General features: G+C 42.3%; 1 protein-coding gene across 6 annotated transcripts in view; it reads left to right on the forward strand.

Moving 5' to 3' along the window:
- Window positions 1–25,904, forward strand: part of marchf7 (membrane-associated ring finger (C3HC4) 7) — an 84,025-nt gene that overhangs the window by 21,089 nt on the left and 37,032 nt on the right. For all 6 annotated transcript variants that reach the window (XR_010975337.1, XR_010975338.1, XR_010975335.1 and 3 more), the window contains 4 exons: window positions 1,700–1,855; window positions 1,941–2,115; window positions 18,303–18,431; window positions 19,779–20,946. Coding sequence is in view for 1 of the 6 variants with exons in the window: in XM_068035274.1 (XP_067891375.1) it covers window positions 1,700–1,855; window positions 1,941–2,115; window positions 18,303–18,431; window positions 19,779–20,946 (1,628 nt within the window). In the remaining 5 variants the exon portion in view is untranslated. The remainder of the gene's footprint in view (window positions 1–1,699; window positions 1,856–1,940; window positions 2,116–18,302; window positions 18,432–19,778; window positions 20,947–25,904) is intronic.

Here is a 25,904-nt window from a genome sequence, read left to right on the forward strand (position 1 = left end):
TGGTGTACTTTTGGCTCAATGAGAATACAAACAAAATAGCTTTGCTTGTAAAAGCAAAATATTGCTTTTGCTGGAAATCTGAAATAAAGATAGAAAGTGTTTGAAATACACAGCAGGTCAGGCAGCACTTGAGAAAGAAAAATGGAGTTAATGTTTCAGGTCTGTGACTTTTCATCAGAACTGGGAAAAGTTAGAAATCTAATCTGTTTTGAGCAAGTGAAGGGTGGGGGTGGTGGGGGAAACAACGAAGTGGATGGTCTTTGATATGGTGAAGGCAGGAGAGATGAAATGACAAAAGGTTGCATGGTGTAAGGCCCAAGTCACACTTGCAGACTGAACGGAGGTATTCCACAAAGTGGTCACCCAATATGCGTTTGGTTTCCCCAATGTAGAGCCGTGAATATAGTATACTAAATTGATAGTACAAGTAAATCAGTGTTTCATTTGGAAGGAGTGTTTGGAACCTTGGATGGTGAGAAGTAGAAGGACAGGTGTTACTTCTCCTGAGCTTGTGTAGAAAGATGCTGTAGGAAAGAGAGGGGTGTTGGGGGTAACTGAGGAGTGAGCCAGGGTGTTGCAGAGAGAATGGGCCCTTCGGAATGCTGACAGGGGAGGGGAAGATGTTTGGTGACATCACACTGGAGATGGTGGAGGATGATCTGTTGAATACGAAGGCTGGTGGGGTAGAAGGTGAGGACAAGGGGAACCCTATTGTGGTTTTGGTTGGGAGCAGTAGGTGAGAGCCGAAGTGCGTGAAATAGAACGGACGTGGTTGAGGGCCCTGTCAACCATGGTGGGTTGCAGGAAAATTCTTGGCTGAGGAGAAAGGAATACCTATTGGAAGTGCTAGAAAGGAAGGTTGAATCATCTGAACCGATGCGTTGGAAACAGAGGAACTAGGAGAATGGGATAGAGCCCTTATAGGAAGCAGGGTATGAGGAAGTGTGGTCAAGGTAGCTGTGGGAGTCAGTGGCCTTGTAGTGAATATTGGTTGGTAGCCTATCCCCAGGAGTGTAGATAGGGAAGAGTCAAAGAAGGACCATGTGAAGGTGAGAAGGGTGCAAATTGGAAGCATAATTGATTAGGGCAAGAGCATGAAATGGTACTGTTTCAGTCATCAATGTACTGGAAAAAAGAGGTGAGGGAGGGGACCTGTGTAGGACTGGAACCAAGAATGTTCCACAAAAAGGCAGACATAGCTAGGGCCCATGCCAGTACCCTTAGCAGCACCTTTTTATTTTGTGGAACTGAGTGGAGTTGAATGAGAAGTTGTTCAATGTGAAAACAAGTTCAGCCAGGCAGTGTGGCAGTGAATGGGGACTGGTTGGACCTCTAGTCAAGAAAGAAGCAGAGTGCTCTTAGACTGTAGTGGTGGGGTTTGGAAGCATGGAGGGATTGGATGCCCATGGTGAAAAGAAAACTGTTGGGGCCAGGAAACTGGAAAGACATTTGCACTAATATGCTGGATTCTACCGTGGTTGAATATGGTCTGTTCAAGGAGTCTTCACCACCTCTTAGTTGTCCATTGTCTGATTGATCTGTTAATTTGTTGGTGTTGGGCCAACTAGCTGTGATGCTTTAGTGTAAGTTCTGCCTAATGCTGTTACTGATGTGTCCTTCTGTAGCCATTTGAATCAGAGTTCCCCTTCCTCTTTTGCTGACCATTTAATGCCTTACTAAGACTGTTAATTTCTTAAAGGGGTCTCGATTGCACCATAATTCCCGCAGAGACTTTCCTGTATCTGAACCAGAAAACAGTTTCAACAAATGTTCATCAACTACTGCTTCAGCTCGCAGCTCACGAGGATGTGAAGGGCCATGGTCCATCGGTTTTTCAGGAAACAGAAATAGAATGGTAATCTCTGTTTCAGATTCAGATATTGTTTTATTTGCTTAGCTGATTAAAGATACATAAGTATTAACTTTTTTTTTTCATACAGTTTTCCACATCTGAAGGTTGCCATTTATCTGTACCTTTGCATAATGAAACAGACACCCTTCCAGGAGGATCTTCAAGATTTTTAACACCATCTCAGAACAGTGATTCCAAGAGGCCTAAACTAGCATCAACTTGTTCGTCTAGTAATAATCTCAATTGCTTGAGCAACAGTTCAGGTATTTTTCTTCCTCCCCATCTCATTCACCTGAACTTCACTTGCAATTATCTCTTTCTATCTCCTCCTAAGGTTGTATAGCTAAGAGGGTTTAGGTGCATGATGTCCAACATATTGCTCCGAGACATATACTGTAATGATATGAGTGGCTGGATACCCCTTGGTTCTTTTGTACCTTTTCTGCTGTGACAGGGTTGCAATATGCATTGCACTGACCTGACACTCAGAATTGTCTTAGCATACGTTTATAATAGGAATTTCCAATAGCATCTGCTAGCTGTTCTCGGGAGATAAGCTTCACCGTGATTGCCAATACATCTATATGGGCTGGATTTTATGTAGGCAGTGGTGGTCCCAACACTGGGTCAGAAAGGCGGGCGGAACCCCACCTCAGCCAATTGGGCGACCCCGGCTGCATTTTGTGGCGCACAGGTAGTTAACTGCCTGGTGCCGGGGCTGTCGTCCCTTTTAAGGATGGGGATTTTGCCTCCAGTAGCTTCTGGCCAATCGGAGGGCTGGCAGCTTAGCGGTCCCAGCAGCAGCACCAGGAATGGTGGCTACTGCTGGAACTGCAGTAGGCCTGGGATCAAGAGCAGCACTGGATGCCTGGAGTGAAAGTAAGTGGGGCAAGGTTGCTAGGTACAGTTAAGTAGGCCCTGGACAAGTGGGAGGGGTGGTTGGTTGGGAAGGATGGTGTTAGCATGGGGCTGGCCTCTGCTGATGGGTGCCATCCATGGGCCACAGATTGCCCAAGCAGGAGGCCCCACCACTACCAGCCCACAGGGAGGCCAATGGCCTTCTGATGTGGTGGAGGCCCCTGCCACTAGTTAAATGCCAGTGGTGGTGGGGAGGCCCTTAAATAGCCATTAATTGGCCACTTAGGGGCCTCTGTTGGCCTCTGGGTGGGAAGGCAGTCATCAGCCTTCTATGCCCCTGACAAATTCTATGGTGTTAGGAAGGTGATGGACGTTCTGTTTTCTCTTTTTTTTTTTTTTCTCCCCCCGCTCCCACGCCCCAAAAATAAAAACCCCGGTCTCCCAGCTAGTCTGTAGAAGACTGAAAGCATTAATCCCCACGGGTAAAGAGTGAAGTGTTAACTTTAGCAAGGCAATAACTAATGCAACAATGATAGCACATAGTGCCAGCAATTGGGTGGAACCAGCAGATGGTGACTTGGCACAAGTATTAGTTCAGGTTATGCTTGAATACAATACATTGGTGTAATATTCAAATTTGTGGTGAATCTTCAGGTCAGGCAGCATTTGTGGAGAGAAAAAAACAGTTTAATGTTTCAGGTCTCTGACCTTTCATCAGGTTCTGATGAAAAATCTCTCAGACCTGAAATGCGAGTTCCACAGGTGCTGCCTGACCTGAGTAGTACCAGCATTTTCTGTTTCAGATTTCCAGCATCTGCAGTATTTTTTAGTTTTGTGGTGAATCTTGTTTGGAATACAAAAACCTGCCTTGATCTTTTATTGCTGGAGTGCCTTGGTACATGGACCCATTACCATGTTTTAGATCACTTACAATGCAAGTGCCAGTGAAAACTGGTTTTGTATCACATAGTCATGTATGAAGAGGTTGGTTCACTTATCAAGAAAAGCCCTGAATTTCCTCCATTTCAACATCCAATTGTTTTCACCTTTTACTCTTCTGCAAGTCTATTCCATACACTATGCTCTGTAAAGTATTTTCTGACCTCAATCCTAAATTTGCCTTTTACTAGATTGCAATTATGTCCCCATGTCCTACTCACATTTTAACTTGAAGCAATATTTGCCTTTTCCATTCCTTTTTAACTAGTATATTCTAAGATCACCACTTAGACACTACTGAAAGATTGAGTTCAAATTTTCTCCCGTCTTTCCTGATGGTAACATAGATCTCTGTCTATAGGCATCGGTTTTATGGCTCTTCTCTGCACTTCTACTGTTTGCACATCTCCTTTGTTATGCAGAACTGGATCCAGTACTCTAGATGCCATTTGACCAAGTACTATACAGTTTTGTCACAACTTCTTTCTTGTATACAGCTGTTTTAGCTATATACTGCTCCATTATATTTGCATTTTGATTGCTACTCTGGATTAGTTGACTAGTTGAACATGAAATCGAAGATCCTAGGTCTCTTTCAACTTTACCCTTGGTTATTTTGGCACTATATATGGAAGATGTGTGTTGCTTGCTTTCCTTTCTAAGCACCGTACAGTGCCTTGCCTGTATTAAATTTCATCTGCACATTTACATATTTAATTCTATGATTTCTGAGCTGCCTCCTCCAACTCCATTGTCCCTCCTAGTTTGGAATCATCTGCAAATTTGTATACTTTTTATATTGAATAACTGCACCTCCTAATTTATGTAAACTAGAAACCATACCCTAACTGAGTTGAAAGCAACCAACTCTGAGCTAACACCACTTCAGCCTGACAATTCCTCTATCAAGTACTCATATTTTACCATTCTGTCAACTTCTTATCGATTCCCAGGAACCAGTGCTGTGAGTTTGTGGTGTAAATTTTGAGTCACGGCCTGAGCCTTTAAGTGTACTTTGATTTTCTGTTTTTTCCTGAATAATGAATGTTAGCGGGCTGCTCATTTGGGAATGGAGGAGCTAGAAAGGCAAAAGGAAGCTATTCATTTGAGTTTGATCCAGTGCTTGCCTTGCATCTACATATATGCATAACGGTTAGCACAGTGGATACTGGCTTTTCTTTTTCCTTTTTTTGCATAATCTAAGTGAGATGAATTCTTGTCTAAATTATCTCAATTGAGATTAGTAAACACTGCACATAGCAGGGATGAAATTTTCGATCCTTTTTTTTTGTGCAGTACTACCTACCATGTAGATTTACACCTTTTTTCATTTCAGTTTTTTTGCAGTTAAAAGTACCATGAACTATTCAGATGATCCCTTTGGGGAAAAATTTAGAACTGTTATTTATTTTAAGTACCCTTAAATTAAATGTTTGATACAGACCAATCTGAAAACCTAGCTGATTTTTTTTCAGTTTCTTGGAATGCTGGATTTTTGTGTATTTTATCTGGCGTCTAGTTGTATTTATCTTAAAAGCCAATGAAAAATTAAATGGTGTTAATACAAAATCTATGCCAGCTCGTAACTAATAATTGTAGCTGCCCTATATTAGTACCGAGAACGCCATTGCTGTCCCAACTTCAGTGTTGTCTGGGTGTGTGTTTATATAAAGAAAAAATGCTGTCCACTAAAGTCATTTGTCACAATTTGAATAATTCAGCATTTACAATTTATAATGCTATGTAACCCTTCCTAATAGGAATTCCTATATAATTAGTTGCCAGTCATCGTGTAGTTGCAGGCCTCCAGTTAGAGTTCTGTCCACCTTTTTTTTTCTCCTTTTCTTATTGAGAATTTGGTTGCAGGTTGTTTTTGCTGCGTTCAGGCCTCTACTCTCCCATTTGGAGTTGCACCCCATCATATTTGTGCTGTAGCCTCCTTTTTATGTTGGCTCAAACCTTCTCCATTTGCTTCCCAAATCCTACTCCACCCCCAGGCCTGCTCTTGCATTTTCATCTGACCTGCTTGCTGGGATCTTGCTGGCTCCCTTGCTCCCATATTGTCCTTGGCCTCCTCTTTCACCTTCTGCTGTTTAAACCAGCACAATAGTTTGGAAAGCGCAATGAGTGCTTATATTGTACTCTTTCCAGGGGTGCTTCGGAGTTTTGGAGTGAGCAGATAGTGAGGAATTAGCTCGAGAGAGGGTGAGGGAATCGTCAGTGTCACCAATGGAGAAAATAGATATTGCAGGTATGTGGGAGTAATGGCAAGGTCAGGTTAAAGTGTTACAAATAAACTATGGGTGTTGGAGGCATTACTTTTAGTGCATTAGTGTTATTTATTAAATGCAATATAAAATTGTTAACTTCAATATTTTTACAGACAGTAGCAATAACAAATAACAGGAAATGTTTTCTCAAGCCTTTTAATACAGGAGCATTGCCTTAGAGAAAGGCCAAATTAGACTTAAAAGAAAATGTTTTTTATAACTGCTGGATACAGAGTATGAGCTAAGAATGTAGAAATGGGTGAGGGAGGTATATTAAACTCAAAACGTGTGCACTCAGTTTTTATGTAAATATTCTTTTATACATTACTGTGTCCACCCCAAATGGTACTATTCCCAAAAATTTATCTTTTTAGTTGTCTGTCTTTTCCTTCGTTTCCGGTGAAACTAACATGTAATTCTGTCTGACAGACTGTAATTTGGTGTCCTCTTATTCCTAATGGTAATTTGAAGTTTTCATTAAAGCATGAAGTTGCAAAGGAAATTAGTTTTGGCATTTGAGCTTGTGGATATTTTCTAATGTTACAGAAATCTTATTTGAAATAGATGCATTTTAGCTCTTTTTTTTTATGTAGATGGCTATTGAAGCACACCAGAACAGTCAACAGTTTAAAATCGCATAACCGGTCAGTCAGCATCAAGAAAAGATATCTTAAGTGTCCACCTTTCATCAAATTGAAGTCTGAGATAAATGGGCATCGGTACAGTTGGAAAAATAGTAAAGGAGAAGGGAGAACTGATTTAAAGAACATGCAGTTAGATTGCGCCTTTCACGACCTTGGGCTGGCCCAATTGAGTAATTTTTCAAATGATTCACTTGTCGGAAACTCGACATCCAATTTGCACACAGCAAGGTCCCACAAACAGCAGTGAGATAACAACCAGAATTATTTTTTAGGTGTTGATTTGAGGGATAAGTATTGGCCGCACATCGGGGAGTGCTCCCCTCCTTTTCATACTAGTGCTGTGGGATCTTTTGCACCCACCTGAGAGGGAAGACGGGCCTTCTTGTTTATCGTCTCATCTGAAAGACTGCACCTCAAATGGTGCAGCCACCCCCTGAGTAATGCATGAAATTGTCAGCCTAGATTTTGTGATGTACTTGGATTGGGGTGTGAACCCATAACCTTCTGATAGAGGCAAAAGTGCAGCATAGATACACCAACCAGAAAGCGAGTTTGTGTTTAATGACCTGCAAATGGCTCCATTAAAAAAAAAACTGATATAGATAATTGAGTTAATTGTTACGGTCAAATGAGGAGGGGTCAAAGGGCTTCCCTCTTTTCTCCCCCTCCTTGTTTGTTTGTCCACAAGTTTAATTCTTTCTTAAAGTGGATATCCTGACCAATTCAGTAGGATTTGATTACTTACTTGCTATGATCAGAACCAGAACCAATTTGACAGGTTTTCTTGAGTTAAGTTGATTGTACCTAAACTGAACTAATAAAAATAATAAAGTGCCAACTTTCAATCACGCAAACTAGAGGTTTACACACACGCAGGTCACAGAGTGGGGAATGGTAGATTGGTTGAGTTAGTCCATAAAACAAAAGGGTATACAGTCTAGGATTTGGTGATTCGACTGGCTTCTAGCTGAATTTGCTGGTCCTGAAGTTTTTAGTTTGAAGAAGTAGATGACTGGTTTGGTGGGTCTCTTGGAAATGGTTTCCTCCAGTGGGGTTTCTGGTTGTAGCCAGTGTATGCAGAGATGGTCAGTCAACAGGCAGGATCCGGAAGCAGCAACAAGGTTTTAGTTCTCATGCATTCAACATGCGAGTTCTTTAAATGTGCAGGCTTTCTTCAAATACAAGAGGTAATGGGAATCTGAAACACTGGAGATACAGGATTGGTTTTTGAGAGAGATGAGCAGGGTTGTCTTCTGTTCCAGGCAAAACCACCAACTGGCTTTAACCGCTCAAATTGAAACTAAAACTTTTCCAGAAGTCCATCTTATGACTTCTATAAATTTTGGTTTGTCACTTCGCTACAGACATCTCTCCAAACCAAAATAACCACTGCTGGGTTTTTATTTGAACACCGATACCTTCCAGTAACTTTTGCACTCAGTCCTAATCTTCCAGTATCTGTTTACTGTCCCAGGATCTATGGATTCCCTTTTCAGCTTTAGACTATACATTTTCAAATTTTATCCAAAAAAAAAATGGAAACACTCGTGACAACATGCATCAGTCCATGATTTTATTGGTAGTAGTGACTGCCGCACAGTCCTTTGTGGAGACCAAGTCCTGTCTTTGCATTGAGGATACCCACCATTGTGTTGTGTGGTGTTACCACCGTGCTAAATGGGATAGATTTCCAAGAGATCTAGCAACTCAGAATTGGGCATCTGAGGTGCTGTGGGCCATCATCAGCAGTAGAATTGTATTCAACCACAATCTGTAACCTTATGGCTTGGCTTATCTCCCAGAGATAGAGGTACAAATATGTAAACAGATTATGGAAAGATGTAGGAGCAACAGGATGGTGGTGATAGGAGATTTTAATTTTCCCAACATTGACTGGGATTCGCTTAATGTTAGAGGTCCAGATGGAGCAGAATTTGTAAGGAGCATCCAGGAGGGTTTTCTAGAGCAGTATGTAAATAGTCCAACTCGGGAAGGGGCCATACTGGACCTGGTGTTGGGGAATGAGCCCGGCCAGGTTGTTGAAGTTTCAGTAGGGGACTACTTTGGGAATAGTGATCACAATTCCGTAAGCTTTAAAATACTCATGGACAAAGACGAGAGTGGTCCTAAAGGAAGAGTGCTAAATTGGGGGAAGGCCAACTATACCAAAATTCGGCAGGAGCTGGGAAATGTAGATTGGGAGCAGCTGTTTGAAGGTAAATCCACATGTGATATGTGGGAGGCTTTTAAAGAGAGGTTGATTAGCGTGCAGGAGAGACATGTTCCTGTGAAAATGAGGGATAGAAATGGCAAGATTAGGGAACCATGGATGACAGGTGAAATTGTGAGGCTAGCTAAGAGGAAAAAGGAAGCATACATAAGGTCTAGGCGGCTGATGAAAGACGAAGCTTTGAAAGAATATCGGGAATGTAGGACCAATCTGAAACGAGGAATTAAGAGGGCTAAAAGGGGTCATGAAATATCTTTAGCAAACAGGGTTAAGGAAAATCCCAAAGCCTTTTATTCATATATAAGGAGAAAGAGGGTAACTAGAGAAAGGATTGGCCCACTAAAGGACAAAGGAGGAATGTTATGCTTGGACTCAGAGAAAATGGGTGAGATTCTAAACGAGTACTTTGCATCGGTATTCACCGAGGAGAGGGACATGACGGATGTTGAGGTTAGGAACAGATGTTTGATTACTCTAGGTCAAGTCGGCATAAGGAGGGAGGAAGTGTTGGGTATTCTAAAGGGCATTAAGGTGGACAAGTCCCCAGGTCCGGATGGGATCTATCCCAGGTTACTGAGGGAAGCGAGAGAGGAAATAGCTGGGGCCTTAACAGATATCTTTGCAGCATCCTTAAACACGGGTGAGGTCCCGGAGGACTGGAGAATTGCTAATGTTGTCCCCTTGTTTAAGAAGGGTAGCAGGGATAATCCAGGTAATTATAGACCGGTGAGCCTGACGTCAGTGGTAGGGAAGCTGCTGGAGAAGATACTGAGGGATAGGATCTATTCCCATTTGGAAGAAAATGGGCTCATCAGTGATAGGCAACATGGTTTTGTGCAGGGAAGGTCATGTCTAACCAACTTAATAGAATTCTTTGAGGAAGTGACAAAGTTGATTGATGACGGAAGGGCTGTCGATGTCATATACATGGACTTCAGTAAGGTGTTTGATAAGGTTCCCCATGGCAGGCTGATGGAGAAAGTGAAGGCGCTTGGGGTCCAAGGTGTACTAGCTAGATGGATAAAGAACTGGCTGGGCAACAGGAGACAGAGTAGCAGTAGAAGGGAGTTTCTCAAAATGGAGACGTGTGACCAGTGGTGTTCCACAGGGATCCGTGCTGGGACCACTGTTGTTTGTGATATACATTAATGATTTGGAGGAAAGTATAGGTGGACTGATTAGCAAATTTGCAGACGACACTAAGATTGGTGGAGTAGCAGATAGTGAAGGGGACTGTCAGCAGAATATAGATAGATTGGAGAGTTGGGCAGAGAAATGGCAGATGGAGTTCAATCAGGGCAAATGCGAGGTGATGCATTTTGGAAGATCCAATTCAAGAGTGAACTATACAGTAAATGGAAAAGTCCTGGGGAAAATTGATGTCCAGAGAGATTTGGGTGTTCAGGTCCACTGTTCCCTGAAGGTGGCAACGCAGGTAAATAGAGTGGTCAAGAAGGCATACGGCATGCTTTCCTTCATCGGACGGGGCATTGAGTACAAGAGTTGGCAGGTCATGTTACAGTTGTGTAAGACTTTGGTTCGGCCACATTTGGAATACTGCGTACAGTTCTGGTCGCCACATTATCAAAAGGATGTGGATGCTTTGGAAAGGGTGCAGAGGAGGTTCACCAGGATGTTGCCTGGTATGGAGGGCGCTAGCTATGAAGAGAGGTTGAGTAGATTAGGATTATTTTCATTATAAAGACGGAGGTTGAGGGGGGACCTGATTGAGGTGTACAAAATCATGAGAGGTATAGACAGGGTGGATAGCAAGAAGCTTTTTCCCAGAGTGGGGGATTCAATTACTAGAGGACACGAGTTCAAAGTGAAAGGGGAAAAGTTTAGGGGGGATATGCGTGGAAAGTTCTTTACGCAGAGGGTGGTGGGCACCTGGAACGCATTGCCAGCGGAGGTGGTAGATGCGGGCACGATGGAGTCTTTTAAGATGTATCTAGACAGATACATGAATGGGCAGGAAGAAAAGAGATACAGAAGCTTAGAAAATAGGCGACATGTTTAGAGAGAGGATCTGGATCGGCGCAGGCTTGGAGGGCCGAAGGGCCTGTTCCTGTGCTGTAATTATCTTTGTTCTTTGTTCTTTGTTCTACCATTGCCATCAAGCTGGGGGGACCAGCTCTGATTCAACGAAGGGTGCAGGAGAGCAAGCCATAAGCAGCATCAGGCATACCTAAAAATGAGGCATTGGCCTGATTAAGTTACAACATAGGACGACTTGCATGCCAAACAGTGGGCGCAGGATATAATAGACGGGGCTAAGCGATTCCACAGCCAGCGGATCAGAGCCAAGCTCTGCAGTCCTGCCACATCCAGTCATGAATGGTGGTGGGCAATTATCGAACTAACAGGAGAAGGGGGCTTCGCAAATATCCCCATCTTCAATGATGTTGGAGCCTAGCACATCAGTGCAACAGATAAGGCTGAAGCAATTGTATCCATCTTCAGCCAGAAGTACCCATCTCAACCTCCTCCTAAAGTCCCCAGCATCACAGATGCCAGTCTTCAGCCAATCTGTTTCAGTCCACGCATCAAGAAATGGTTGAAGGCACTGGATACTGCAAAGGTTATGGCCCCTGACCATATTCTGGCAATAGTACTGAAGACTTGTGCTCCAGAACTTGCCGTGCCCCTAGCCAAGCTGTTCCAGTACAGCCACAACACTGGTATCTACCTGGCAATGTGGAAAATTGCCCAGATAAGTCCTGTACACACAGCAGGACAAATCCAACGAGGCCAATTACAGCCCTATTAGTCTACTCTCTATCATCAGCAAAATGATGGAAAGGGTCATCAACCGTGCTATCAAGCAGCACTTACTCAGCAATAACCTGCTCACGTGCTCCGTTTGGGTTCTGCCAGGGCCACTCCGCTCCTGACCTCATTACCGCCTTTGTCCAAACATGGACGAAAGAGCTGGACTCCAGAGGTGAGGTGAGAGTGACTGCCCTAGACATCAAGGCAGCATTTGACTGAGTATGGCATCAAGGAGCCCTAGCAAAATTGGAGTCAATGGGAATTAGCGGAAAAACTCTCCGCTGGTTGGAGTCATACCTAGCGCAAAGGAAGATGGTTGTGGTTGTTGGAGGTCAATCATCTCAGTCCCAGGACATTACTGTAGGCGTTCCTCAGGGTAGTGTCCTAGGCCCAACCATCTTCAGCTGCTTCAATGACCTTTCCTCCATCATAAGATCAGAAGTGGGGGATGTTTGGTGATTGCACAATGTTCACCATTTGCGACACCTCTGATACTGAAGCAGCCTGTTTCCAGAAGCAGCAAGACCTAGACAACATCCAGGTTTGGGCTGATAAGTGGTAAGTAACACTTGCGCCACACAAGTGCCAGGCAATGACCATCTCCCCATGACATTCAGTGGCATTACGTTTGCTGGATCTCCCACTATCAACATCCTGGGGTTATCAATGACCAGAAACTCAACTGGAGTAGACATATAAATACAGTGGCTACAAGAGCAGGTCAGAGGCTGGAAATTTTGCAGCGAGTAACTCCCCTCCTGACTCCCCAATGCCTGTCCACCATCTACAAGGCTCAAGTCAGGAGTGTGATGGAATATGCTCCACTTGCCTGCATGGGTGCAGCTGCAACAACATTTCAAGCTCTACACCATCCAGGACAAAGCACCCCATCCACCCCACCTTCACAATTCACTCCCTTCACCTCTGACACACAGTGGCAGCGGTGTGTACCATCTACAAGATGCACTGCAGCAACTCACCAATGCTCCTTTGACAGTACCTTTCAAACCCATGACCTCTACCATCTAGACTGACCAGGGCAGCAGATGCATGGGAACACCACCACCTGTAAGTTCCTCTCCAAGCTACACACCATCCTGACTTGGAACTATATCGTCGTTTCTTTACTGTAGCTGGGTCAAAATCCTGGAACTCCCTTCCTACAGCACTGAGTGTACCTACATTCTAAGGACTGCAGCGGTTCAAGAAGCTCACCTCTACCTTCTCGAGGGCAATTGGAGATGGGAAATTAATGCTGACCTAGCCAGCGATGCGAATATCTTTTTTAAAAAAAAAAAGTCAAAATGTAATTTGCTCACCAAAGCTCGTGGCAAAATTAGATAAACACAATTACAAGTAAAGAGCTTCCTCTTCCTCCAATAAAGCTATTTTCTTAAATTCACTACTGTCTGTATCTCGAGCTACCACTGTCAATTCTGATTCAGCTCTGACGAGATAATTATCAAAGCTTTTCTGCAAAAGCTTTGGCGGTTGTTACTGCATGTATTATTCAGTTACAAAATGTTTAGTCACTATCAGTAAGATTGTACTCCAGACTAACCAATTTATATCCAAGCCAAATCTATTGCCTGTTAGCAAAGGTGCACTTTTAACATAATGTAATTGTATGATATAGGCAACTTTCAAATGATATTGGCCACTCAAGCCTATCTGCCCTCAAACTGGATAGTAAATGATGCACATTGCAGTTACTGATCTTTGATATACTTAGCTGCTACATAGGTGCTTGGTTATTTTAAAACACAAGGTCAAAGGCGTGAAGCAGGGATGTCCAATTTTTTCACGTGGAGGCCACATTACAATTTTTATCTTCTGCAGGGAACCGGTGAGACAAATTCAGGAAGATAAAGGCATTAAAAATTCATTTTGCTATTAACCAAAACAGCAACAGCAGCAAATGTGCATTTTTGTGAAGAAGCTTTTTAGTGAAAAGATTAATTTATTGACTTAATTTCTCTTCGCTATGTTGGACCTTGCATTTTTGTTGCTTGCACAAGTAGTCAGTGTTTGCCCGCACGCTTTTTGTAGCAATGCGAAGTTTTCCGGATAGATGTCCATCTGTCAGGAGTGCTCTGTGTAACTGGCGCTCTTGTTTGCTGTCTGCCTGACAGTTGCAGAGTGCGCTTTGACACTGACTGGTGCTTGAGCAATTTGGACAAGTTCAGGCTTTTAAAAATAAAAATCAGAAGTCTGCCAGAAAAGCCCTAACTTGTCCAAATTGGAAGTGCTGTTTCTGCTGAAGCAAAACTTGGCAGGCAGTGAATAGTGGAGTGCTGCAAGGATCAGTGCTGGGGCCTCCGCTATTTACAATCTTATGAAGAGAGAGTAATGTATCTAAGTTTGCTGATACAAAGGTAAGTGGAAAGGTAAGCTGTGGGGAGGATACAGAGAGGCTACAAAGAGATATAGACAGGTTAAGTGAGTGGGCAGCAAGATGGCAGATGGAGTAAAATGTAGGGAAGATGGACACAAAATATTTGTTCAATGCCTCAGCCATTTCCTCATTCCCCATGATTTCTACTGTCTTTGCCTCTAAGGGGCCAATATTTACATTAACTATTCTTTCATATTTATATTTCTATAACAGCTCTTCCAATCTGTTCTTCTATTACTGGCTAGTTTACTCTTTTTTTTTCTTAATCAACTTTTTGGTGATCCTTTGATTTCTAAAACACTCCCAATCCTCAGACTTGCTATTCTTTTGCAATATTATAAGCCTCCTCTTTTAATCTAATACTGTCCTTAACTTCTTGAGTGAGCCACAGATGGGCCTTTCTTGCTGAGTTTTTGTTTTTCAATGGAATATACTTTTGTTGAACATTTTGAAATGTTTCTTTTAAGGTTTACCACTGTTCATTTACCGCCATACCTCTTACCCAATTTACTGTTACCCAGTTCTCCCCTCATACCTATGTAATTGGCTTTGGTTAAGTTTAAGATTCTTGTTTGTGATTGGAGCATGTCACTGTCAAACTTAACGTGGAATTCAGTGGTATTGTGATCACTGTTTCCCAGAGGATCTTTTAGTATGACATTATTAATTAACCCTGCTTCATTCCACAATATTAGATCTAAGATGGCTTTATCTCTAGTCTGTTCCACAACATATTGCTCCAAGAAACTGTCCTGAAAACATTCTACAAACTCGTCTTTTAGACCACTTTTGCCAATTTAATTGTCCCAGTCTATAAGAAGATTAAAGTCATAGAGTTATACAGCACAGAAACAGGCCCTGCGGCGCATTGTGCCTGCGCTGGCCATTAAGCACCTACCTTTTTCTAATCCCATTTTCCAGCACTTGGTCCATAGCCTTGTATGCTATGGCGTTTCAAGTGCTCATCTTAAAAACTACTTAAATGTTGAGTGTTCCTGCCTCTACCACCCCCTGAGGCAAAGTGTTCCAGATTCCAACCAACCTCTAGGTGAAAAAATTATTCCTTAAATCCCCTCTAAACCTCCTGCCCCTTACCTTTAAATCTATGCCCCCTGGTTATTGACCTAAGGGAAAAAGTTTCTTCCCAACTATCCTGTCAATGCCCCTCATAATTTTGTCTCTCAATCAGGTCCCCCCTCAGCCTTTTCTGCTCTAAGGAAAACAACCCTAGTCTATCCAGTTTCTCCTCATAACTGAAATACTCCAGCCCAGGCAACATCCTGGTGAATCTCCTCTGCACCCTCTCCAGTGCAATCACATCCTTCCTATAGTGTGGTGCTCAGAACTGTACACAGTACTCCAGCTGTGGCCTAACAAGTGTTTGATACAGCTCCATCATAACTTCCCTGCTCTTATATTCTGTGCCTCGGCTAATAAAGGCAAGTATCCCATATGCCTTCCTAACCACCTTATATAACTGTGCTGCTGCCTTCAGTGATCTATGGACAAGTACACCAAGGACCCTCTGTACTTCCTAGGGTCCTACCATCCATTGTATATTCCCTTGCCTTGTTTGTCCTCCCAAAATGCATCATCTCTCACTCCTCAGGATTAAATTCCATTTGCCACTGCTCTGCCCATCTTACCAGCCCATCTATATCATACTCACAATTATTATAATGCCTTTGTTACAAGCTCCAATAATTTCTTGTTTAATGCTCTGTCCAACAATATAATCTATCTACCTCCATCTCTTTAAGACTCTACTTAAAAATCACCTGTTTGACCAATCTTTTGATCACCCATCTAATATCTCCTTCTTTTGATTCTTGTATACTTTTTGATTATTCCTCCCTGAAACTTCATTGAATGTTTTACTACATTGAATGCGGTTGTAAATTTCTGTGGGTCAGTGGTCAGACCAGAGGGCTGCAGTATGCTCAGCAGATTGCTGAGATCCTGTTCTTGAAGCTGGTTTTGAACTTCATTTGAATTGCATAGAAGACCAAAACCTAGGAGGGCAAAGTGGGAATGGAAGGTGCAGCTAAACTAGTAAGACAAGTGCCATATCTTTAGAAAGAGAAACTCACCTAATTACCATTTTGTTTCCTCAATGTAGAAGGCTGCTGTATCTATATATAAACATGTGACTTGCCATCTCGCATGTATGGAATATTTGGGGCCCTGGATATTGGAGTGGGAGGATTTTCTGGGCAAGTGTTGTATCTCCTGCAGTTTCATGAAGATACTGGGAAAGCAACTGAAAGTAAGGGAGGAGAGTAAAAGTTCACTTGGCTGTGGAAAAGAGATGGAAGGGAACGGATGACCAGGTGAAAGTGAGGATGTATAAAAATAGACTAAAATTTGCCATGTTGGAATGATAGCAGGAAGTAGCACCAACACTGTCATCCGTATAACTAAGACATAAGTGCAGTAACCCTGCACTGATCATAGACCTTTCCTTTTGTTCTTTTCCACCCTCCCCCAATTGACCTATTTAAAACCTATTGCATTTCTAGTCTTTCCCAGTTCTGATGCCAGGTCATCGACCTGAAACATTAACTCTGTTTCTCTTTCCACAGATGCTGCCAGACCTGAGTATTTCCAGCATTTTCTGTTTTTATATCAGTTAGGGGTGGGGGAATCCTGACTAAGTTGCAGGATATGCAGAATACTCTTTCCTCCAAAAAAGAGAAACATTAAAAACTCCTTGTATCTGGAAGAAGTGAGTGGAGTTAAAAGTTCAGCCAGGCAGGGAAAGGTGGTGCTCATTGGTGACTAGTTGGGCCACTGTACAAAGTGGAGAGCTAGGAGACCATCCTGATGGGTGGAATTGTGGAGAGATTGGACATTCATAGTGAAAAAGCCATAATTGGGGCCAGGAAACTTTACATTTTTGAAGTTGTGTAGGGCATTGGATATAGATGGGTGGGGATTGGATTGGTGTGGGGTGGGGGGGGCGGTGGAAAAAGGGAGTCAAGATAATCTGTTTCAATAGAACAGGCTAAAGTAATTGTCTTCCCAGGCAGTCATTGTTTGAAGCAATTCTTAAGTTTAAATTTATCGAGACTTTTAATATCCAGAATTGATGCAACTATTTGAAAGGAATTGAGTCCAAGTTCTGCACAGCTGTAACCCAGCTACTTGAAGTGATGTGCAACTAACATAATGAGAAATTGTTTTAACAGTTTGTTCTCCACCAATTTTTTTCCCCTTTGGGGAAGAGTTTGGGTGAATTATGTGCTCTGATAGATCAATGGCATTCAGTATTTCCAAACAGCCACAGATACAAAAAGATGTGCTCTTTTCTCCTCTTTTACCAAGATGGTGATTGAGAAAACACTCAAGACTGCAACATCTGGGCAAGAAGAGAAAGCAATGGCTATCATCTTTATGGGTTTGGGTGGATTTGGAGGGATAGAAAAGAATAAAGAGGTCCTGCAGAAGATATCTGAACTGAGTGGCTATATAGTGGCAGGCTACTGAATTAAGACATTTACTTGTAGTACATTCACTGATTTATTAAACATTTGTTGAGCTTCTTAAATTAGCAAATGACACATTGTCTACAATCGGGGTTTCATGCACTCTTCTGACAGATGAGAGAAAGATGATGTAAAAGTTATGGTGCAGCAGCTAACTAAGTATTGAGTGCTGTAAAACTGTTAGCTTAGAGTTGCTGCACATCTACATATTTTTGTTAATTTCCTTAAAACCTTTTCACTTCAACATTCGCTATCTTTTGAGTCTATATAATAGCTTAGAAAGTGGAGTCTTGAATATTGTGTTTTAACAATAAAATTCACAATTTTACATTTCAGGCATTAGCCTACCAGTTTTCAGTCTTGACTGCCCTGTAACTCATTGGTCCTGAAAATCAAATGCCTTGAGCAGAGAGTGTCGTTCTGGCCAATTGATTGGGTTGATTCATTGGTTTCTATGATGATTCTTAATTTGAGTGGCATGATTAACAACTACTGAGGACCTCTGTTATCTGCTCTCTACACATGGCTCAGAGCTTAGCTGACTGTCTCTTTTCCTGCACAAGACTATTGTCTCATACTTATTAATTGTTGCATGGTAGAAAATTGTCAGCTGTTCACTGTAAATTATAAAATGTTTTTATATCAATCCATAATTTTAGGTTGGGGATAGTAAAAATTGTGTGTGTATATCGTATTGTTGAATATAATTTTTAATTAGACAGATTAGCTAGTTGTGCAGTTCACTTTTTTTAATACTTGTACTTGGTTTTATTATAAAGTAGTTGTCTGTACCTTGTATGGTTTGTATTCCATATTCAGTTTCAAAACTTGTCAAACAGATCACTTTTGTTTCTCAGATTCGATGTGGAGATGTAGTCAGTTTCCAAGATCATCAGCAGTGCATTTCAGTTCAGCATCTAGAGCTGAAACAATTCTCAGTGAAGGAATAGAGATGGAAAGGAGAACTGAGTCCAATGCTGAAAAAGGTGATGATTATAGTCATAGGAATGACAATTCATCATGTTATTAAATGCCATTCACTCATTCAAAATATTTTGAATATTCCTTTTGCAGATCAACGTTACATGACTATTCTAAACTTGAATACATCAAGTAAAATACTTTTTAAACAAACTGTCAATGCAGCGGAATACCCACATTGTAATGTAAAATTCAGTAAATACTGAAACTTCGAAGTAGATAATTTTCTTTATCTATAAAATGTTTGTACTACTTTTACTTTTAAGTAGTGTAGTATCTTATTTTATTTTCATAACTGCATAGCATAACATAACTGAACTTCAAGGTTAGATATAATTCAAATCTAGATCTTTTTCATTGCTGGTGAATTTGTTGCCACACCGCTACCAGATTTGTCTCTACTTCAACAGGTATTTTAAATGGAAATTAAAATTTTCAGTTGAATCACAATTTGCATTAATAGTACAGGGATGAGTACACCCATTTTCTAGAAGTTGTAAAATGGGAGCTGGTGGTACAGATTTTTAAGATTTGCATTCTTTACTCTTACGCGGTGCAGCAAATGTTCATGTACAGATCGCTTGTAACTTGACAATACGTTTATTTGTTCATGGCTGCCAAGTACCATCCAGTAACTCATTCACATGGCAGGTATTTGTATGTAAGATGAGTGTCAGCAGGCTGTATGATACAGTTAAGACGGATTTCCTTTTCATCTGGTGTCTGTACACTGGCAGCTTCAAGTTGACTAACTGTGGCAAATTTTAAGCACCACTGCCAGCTCCCTGGCTGAGATCCACTAACATCACAGATTATAAAGCAAAATTGGAGCACACTGGTCTTGTATGGTTCAGTAATAACTTTGGATCTGAGTCATTGGAAGAGCTCAAATTAAAAATACAGGTATTGCATTTAAAGGAGAAACAGTCTTCTAGTAGTTCTTGAAAGAAAGTTCTAACACTTGCTGCTTTCCAGCTATTTGTCTTCCCTTGATATTTTTAGCATGTCTGTATTATAATGAGTTATCATTTTTTAGCCCTTTGTTTAGAGCCCTTTATTTGGGGGACTGAAACCATGTTTAAAACTAAACCTGGTGAAGTGCATGCTAGATAACTACCTGGCAGGTGAAAGTACCCGATTAACATTTCCTTTCAATCCTGCTTCCAAAACCCCATAAACATGAGTTGCTTTGCTAGGGGTCAGCAATCAAATAAGCATTCGTGGTTTTTTTTTTTTTTAAAGGTACCCAAAAACTCTGGCAAAGGCCTTTCTAATATGTCAAACTATTTGAGCTGATAGTTTTAACTTTGAGTTTTTGTTTAATTACTTTTTAATATATTTTCCTACTTCAGATCTTGATGACAGAGTTTTTTCATCGTATCCACAAGGTGCAAGACCGAGAGACACGTTGCTTGGATCTTTGAGACGCACCACATCAAGCTTAAGTCGAGCACTTTCCTCACCTTCAGAAAGTCCATCTGTATTCTCAAGAGACGTTGAAGTGATACCACAAAGAAATATAGAGTGTGGTTTTATGCATAGTAGAACTGGATCTGGAGCTTCAGAATCAGTAACATCAGAAAGGGGAAATATGTCGGTGTTGCAGCCAAGGCCACTGAATGACTTTGCAGCAGAATCTAGCAACAGGTGTAGACCTAGACAGCTGTTGTCCCGTCTGGCATCCAGTGTGTCTTCGACTTTCTCTGGCAACCGAAGATCCAACCAGGTGCATTCAAGTGTAAGGTCTTTTGAAACAACACATTCCTTTGGGCATTCAGATAATGTATCATTAGGTGGAAGACTTGAAAATTCCACACGGGTTAATAGCACTGGAAGACCTGATGTTACTAATTTTTCAAACAATCAATCCTCTGAATCTTCTCAGGGATTTGGATTTTTGCGATGGAGGAGACCAGGAGCGCCAACCATTTCACAGTCTCCAAACATTAATGTGGGGGTAGAAAGTTTGGTACATTCAAGACCAGATTATTCTGAAAATAGAAATACTGCTTCATGGTTATCCTCCTCATTACGAAACAGGTGTACTCCTCTTTTCAGAAGGAGAAGAGAAGGAAGAGATGAAACTGCAAGGATGGCTGTCACATCTAACATTACTGTAGATGAAGCTAGAGTAGATCAATCACCAATTCTTCAAAGAGAAGTTAGAACATATGAACACTTGAACAGAGAACAGCCAAATGTTACCCAGGGTGCTACTGCAGCTTCAATTGCTTTGAGCTCCACCACTACAGGCAGCTCCTCTTCCATCTTTGGCACTCCAACATCTGTACCAGAGAGTCCTCGTAGTAGAAGTAGTTCAGGAATTACAGGGATATTCCCTAATTCCGTCATTCGCCTTTCTATGCCATATGGCCTTGGAGATGAATTATCTGATAATGTACTGATAGCAGTAGACTTTGCAAGCCCGTCTAGAAGTCATGTCGAGGCCCATCAAATAAAACAGAAAACTGAAAGTACATCTTCAAGGGATCCAGAAAAACTCAGAAAAATACAAGAAAGGTATGTTCTTTCTGTATTCCTCAAAATAACCCTTTTGCCTATCTGTTTTACTTTAGCAATTTATTAATCTACCCAGGAACCTTCTCTGGTTCCCCCCTCATTTAGATTTCCCTTGCATTGCTAACCTGTATGTATTGTTGCATGTTGTTCTTGTGGGGGATTTATTTTCCTGCTGGGAGAGATGTTGTAGCTTGAGTTTATGTAAAAAGTAGTGTTGATTGAGAAAACACTCAAGACTGCAACATCTGGGCAAGAAGAGAAAGCAATGGCTATCATCTTTATGGGTTTGGGTGGATTTGGAGGGATAGAAAAGAATAAAGAGGTCCTGCAGAAGATATCTGAACTGAGTGGCTAATTGTTTTGGAAGCAAGCAGATTGAGGCTTAAACGACTATACATTTGATGAGCTAGACTTTAATATGTATTTCTTTCCCTCTGTACTTTTCACATTGAAAGGACAAAATCATCCTAATCTTAAAAAGTTTATATATTTTTTTCCCTGTCTGCCCTGGATGTGCAGTGACCCTATCAGATTGACTGTCTGTCTATTTGATGTCCTTCCTGTCTATTGTAGAGAAATTACCTTGGTTTGTAACAAATTAATGTCTGTTGCACCTCAGTGAAAACTGAAGTTTTCAGTGAATTGGCCCTGTTAGCCTGATTCCTGTCATTGAAACATTTGGACTGGAAAATGCAATGCAAAATCAAATATTTACATCTTCCAGTATATGGTGCTGTGGTATGGGTCTATCATTACCACTTACGAAATTGCTGGGAAAATAGCATTCAGAAACTAAAGCAATAGCTTCTATTTTTAGTTCTTTAATATGCATTTGTTTTTCCAAATGATGATTGTAGGGCAAGTTTTTTTTTAATATGGTTAATTGAGTTGCCAAGGAACAACCTGCTGCATTTCTTATTTGTTTGTAACTGAAGTATTGCCAACTTTTGAGAAGAGCAACAAGCATAGTGCCTCTCAAATTGACCAAGAAAATTCCTCTGGCTGCATATATTTAAGATAATTGTAGAGATGTAGTGGAGGATAACTTGTTGCATAACCGCTACTTCTGGCTTCAGACGTTTTTTTTGTGTGTGTCCTGAGTATTGAAAACTTGAATCATTTTGTTCACCTGTTGGATATGGAAGACTGCTTGCATTACTACAGCATACGTGATACTATTTCACCTCTTTGGATGACACTGGTTGGAAATTTTATGATTTTATTCTAGTATTCTGGAATTGATCAATTCAGATTTTGTAAGATAAAAGCATCAGAAAGCCAAACCTAAAATCAGCTGCTCAAAGCTTGCTGGTCGATGTCTAATTATTCCAAGTAAAGTTCGGGTGCAAGAAAGCACCATATCCCTTAAGAAATAAACCTTAAATTGGCTGCTTGGGCAGGGAGCTATGTTCCCAGTAATTGTGACATAAATCCGTTGTTACCTATAAATTCACTGGGTAAAACTTACTAACCAGTTTTTTTTTTTTTTTTTTTTTTTTTTTTTTTTTTTTTTAGAGATACAGCACTGAAACAGGCCCTTCGGCCCACCGAGTCTGTGCCGACCATCAACCACCCATTTATACTAATCCTACACTAATCCCATATTCCTACCAAACATCCCCACCTGCCCCTGTATTTCCCTACCACCTACCTATACTAACGACAATTTATAATGGCCAATTTACCTACCAACCTGCAAGTCTTTTGGCTTGTGGGAGGAAACCGGAGCACCCGGAGAAAACCCACGCAGACACAGGGAGAACTTGCAAACTCCACACAGGAAGTACCCGGAATCGAACCCGGGTCCCTGGAGCTGTGAGGCTGCGGTGCTAACCACTGCGCCACTGTGCCGCTGTGTTATTTGGAGTTGCCTGCATCTCTTGCCAAGATTGCCAGAGTCCCTTTCTTTAATGGAATTAATTGCTGTTGATATAAAAAATAGTTTACAAGCTGAAACTAGAAAGATGATATGCAGTTCTTGAGGTTGGATATCCTTGGACTAACACAAATCCCATCAGTAGGCATGTCATGTCGTCGTAAGGTTCTACAGGCAAACCTGCTAGGGCTCCCAAATGGATTATTTAAAAAATCTGCTTTAGGGATTTTGAAGACGTAATTGACTTTTGAAGAAACCAAGTGCACTTCAGGTGTAGTGGTTCTTCATGTGCAAGCCTAAAAATAAGCATCAGGCTACTTGAAGGCATCGCTGATGAGCCCAGCCCCATCTTTACCAGATTTCCACAGAGGAGGCGGTGGCGAAGTGGTAATATCACTAGACTAGTAACCCAGAGCCCCAGGCTAATGCTGTGGGGACATGGGTTCAAATTCCACCGCAGCACATGGTGGAATATGAATTCAGTTAATCATCTGGAATTAAAGCTAGTCTAGTGGTGACCATGAAACCATTGTCAATTGTTGTAAAAACCCATCTAGTTCACTCATGTCCTGAGGGAAGGGATCTTCTGTCCTTACCTTGTCTGGCCTACATGTGACTCCAGACCCACAGCAATGTGTTTGACTCTTAACTGCCCTCTGAAATGGCCTAGCAAGCCACTCACTTGTATCAAACCGCTACAAAGTGTAAGAACAGGAATGAAACTGGACGGACTATCGAGCATCGACCAAGGCACCAGAAACGACAATGCAAACCCAGCCCTATTGACCTTGCAATGTCGTCCTTACTAATATCTGGGGGCTTGTGCCAAAGTTTGGAGAGCTGTCCCACAGACTAGTCCAGTAACAGCCTGACAAAGTCATACTCACGGAATCGTACCTTGCAGACTATGTCCCAGACAGCAGCATCCCTGGGGATGTCCTGTCCGACCGGCAGGACAGATCCACCAGAGGTGGCACCACAGTAGTATACAGTTGGAAGGGTGTTGTTCTGGGATTCCTCAACATTGACTCTAGACCCCATGAAGTTTCATGACATAAGGTCAAATATGGGCAAGGAAACCTCCTGCTGATTACCACCTAACCTCTTTTCTACCTCTTGCCCTCCCCAACCCCCATTTGGCCGCTACCCACCATCGTATTGTATGGCACTACCACTGTGCTAAATGGGATAGATTTCAAACTGATAAAGCAACTCAAAATTGGGCATCCATGAGGTGCTATGGGCCCTCAGCAGCAGCAGAATTGTATTCAACCACAATCTGTAACCTCGTGGCCTGACATATCTCCCACTTTACCATTACCATCAAGCCAGGGGACTAACACTGGTTCAATGAAGAGTGTAGGAGGGCATGCAAGAAGCAGCACCAGACGTACCTAAAAGTGAGATGTCAGCCTGGTGAAGCTACAACACGTCTACTTGTATGCCAAACAGGGGAAGCAGCATACAATAGACGGGGCTAAGCGATCCCACAACCAACGGGTCAGATCTAATCTCTGTAGTCCTGCCACATCCAGTCGTGAATGGTGGTGGGCAATTAAACAACTGACAGGAGGAGGGGGCTCCACAAATATCCCCATCCTCAACAATGGGGGAGCCCAGTACATCAGTGCAAAAGACTAGGCTGAAGCATTGGCATCCATCTTCAGCCAGAAGTGCCGAGTGGATGATCCATCTCTGCCTCTTCCTGATGTCCACAGCATCACAGATGCCAGTCTTCAGCCAATCCGATTCACCCCGTGTGATATCAAGAAGCGACTGAAAGCACTGGATACTGCAAAGGCTATGGGCCCAGACAACATTCCGGCAATAGCACTGAAGACCTGTGCTGCAGAATTAGCCATGCTCCTAGCCAAGCTGTTCCAGTACAGCTGCAACACTGGCATCTACCCAGCAATGTGGAAAATTGCCCAGATAAGTCCTGTACACAAAAAAAAACAGGATAAATCCAATCTGGCCAATTACCACCTTATCAGTCTACTCTCGATCAGCAAAGTGATGGAAGGGGTTGTCGACAGTGCTAGCAAGTGACACTTGCTCAATAATAACCTGCTCGCTGATACTCCGTTTGGGTTCCAGCAGGGCGACTCAGCTCCTGACCTCATTACAGCCTTGGTCCAAGCATGGACAAAAGAGCTGAACTCGAGAGGTGAGGTGAAAGTGACTGCCCTTGACATCAAGGCAGCATTTGACAGAGTCTGGCATCAAGGAGCCTTATCAAAACTGGAGTCATTAGGAATCGGTGGGGGGGTGGGGGGTGTGGTGGAGGAATGCTCCCCTGGTTGGCGTCATATCTAGCACAAAGGAAGATAGTTGTGATTGTTGGAGGTCAACCATCTCAGTCCTGGGACATTACTGCAGGGGTTCCTCAGGATAGTGTCCTCGGCCCAACCATCTTCAGCTGCTTTATCAATGAGCTTTCCTCCATAAGATAAGGAATAGGGATGCTCACTGGTGACTGCACAATGTTCAGCACTATTCACAACTCCTCAGATATTGAAGCAGCCCATGTCCATATGCGACAACGTCCAGGCTTGGGCTGATGAGTGGCAAGTAACATTCATGCATACCATCTCAAACGAGCGAATCCTACCCATCTCCCTTTTGACATTCAATGGCATTACCATTGCTGAATCCCCACTTTCAACATCCTGGGTGGTGGGGTGGGGTGGGGTTTCCATTGACCAGAAACTGAACTGGACCAGCCACATAAATGCTGTAGCTACAAGAGCAGGTCAGAAGCTGGAAATTCTGCAGTGAGTAACTCTCCTCCTGTCACCCCAATGCCTGTCCATCATCTACAAGGCACAAGTCAGGAGTGTGATGGAATACTCGCCACTTGCCTAGATGGTTGCAACTCCAGCAACACTTAAGAAGCACAACACCATCCGGCACAAAGCAACCTGCTTGATTGCCACCCCATCCACCACTTTCAACATTCACTCCCTCCACCACTGACACACAGTGGCAGCTGTGTGTACTATGTACAAGATGCACTGCAGCAACTCAACAAGGCTCCTTCAACGGTGCCTTCCAAAGCTGCACTCTCTACCACCTAGAAGGA

The sequence above is a fragment of the Heterodontus francisci genome, chromosome 7 (genome assembly GCF_036365525.1).
Source record: "Heterodontus francisci isolate sHetFra1 chromosome 7, sHetFra1.hap1, whole genome shotgun sequence".
NCBI lineage: Eukaryota > Metazoa > Chordata > Chondrichthyes > Heterodontiformes > Heterodontidae > Heterodontus > Heterodontus francisci.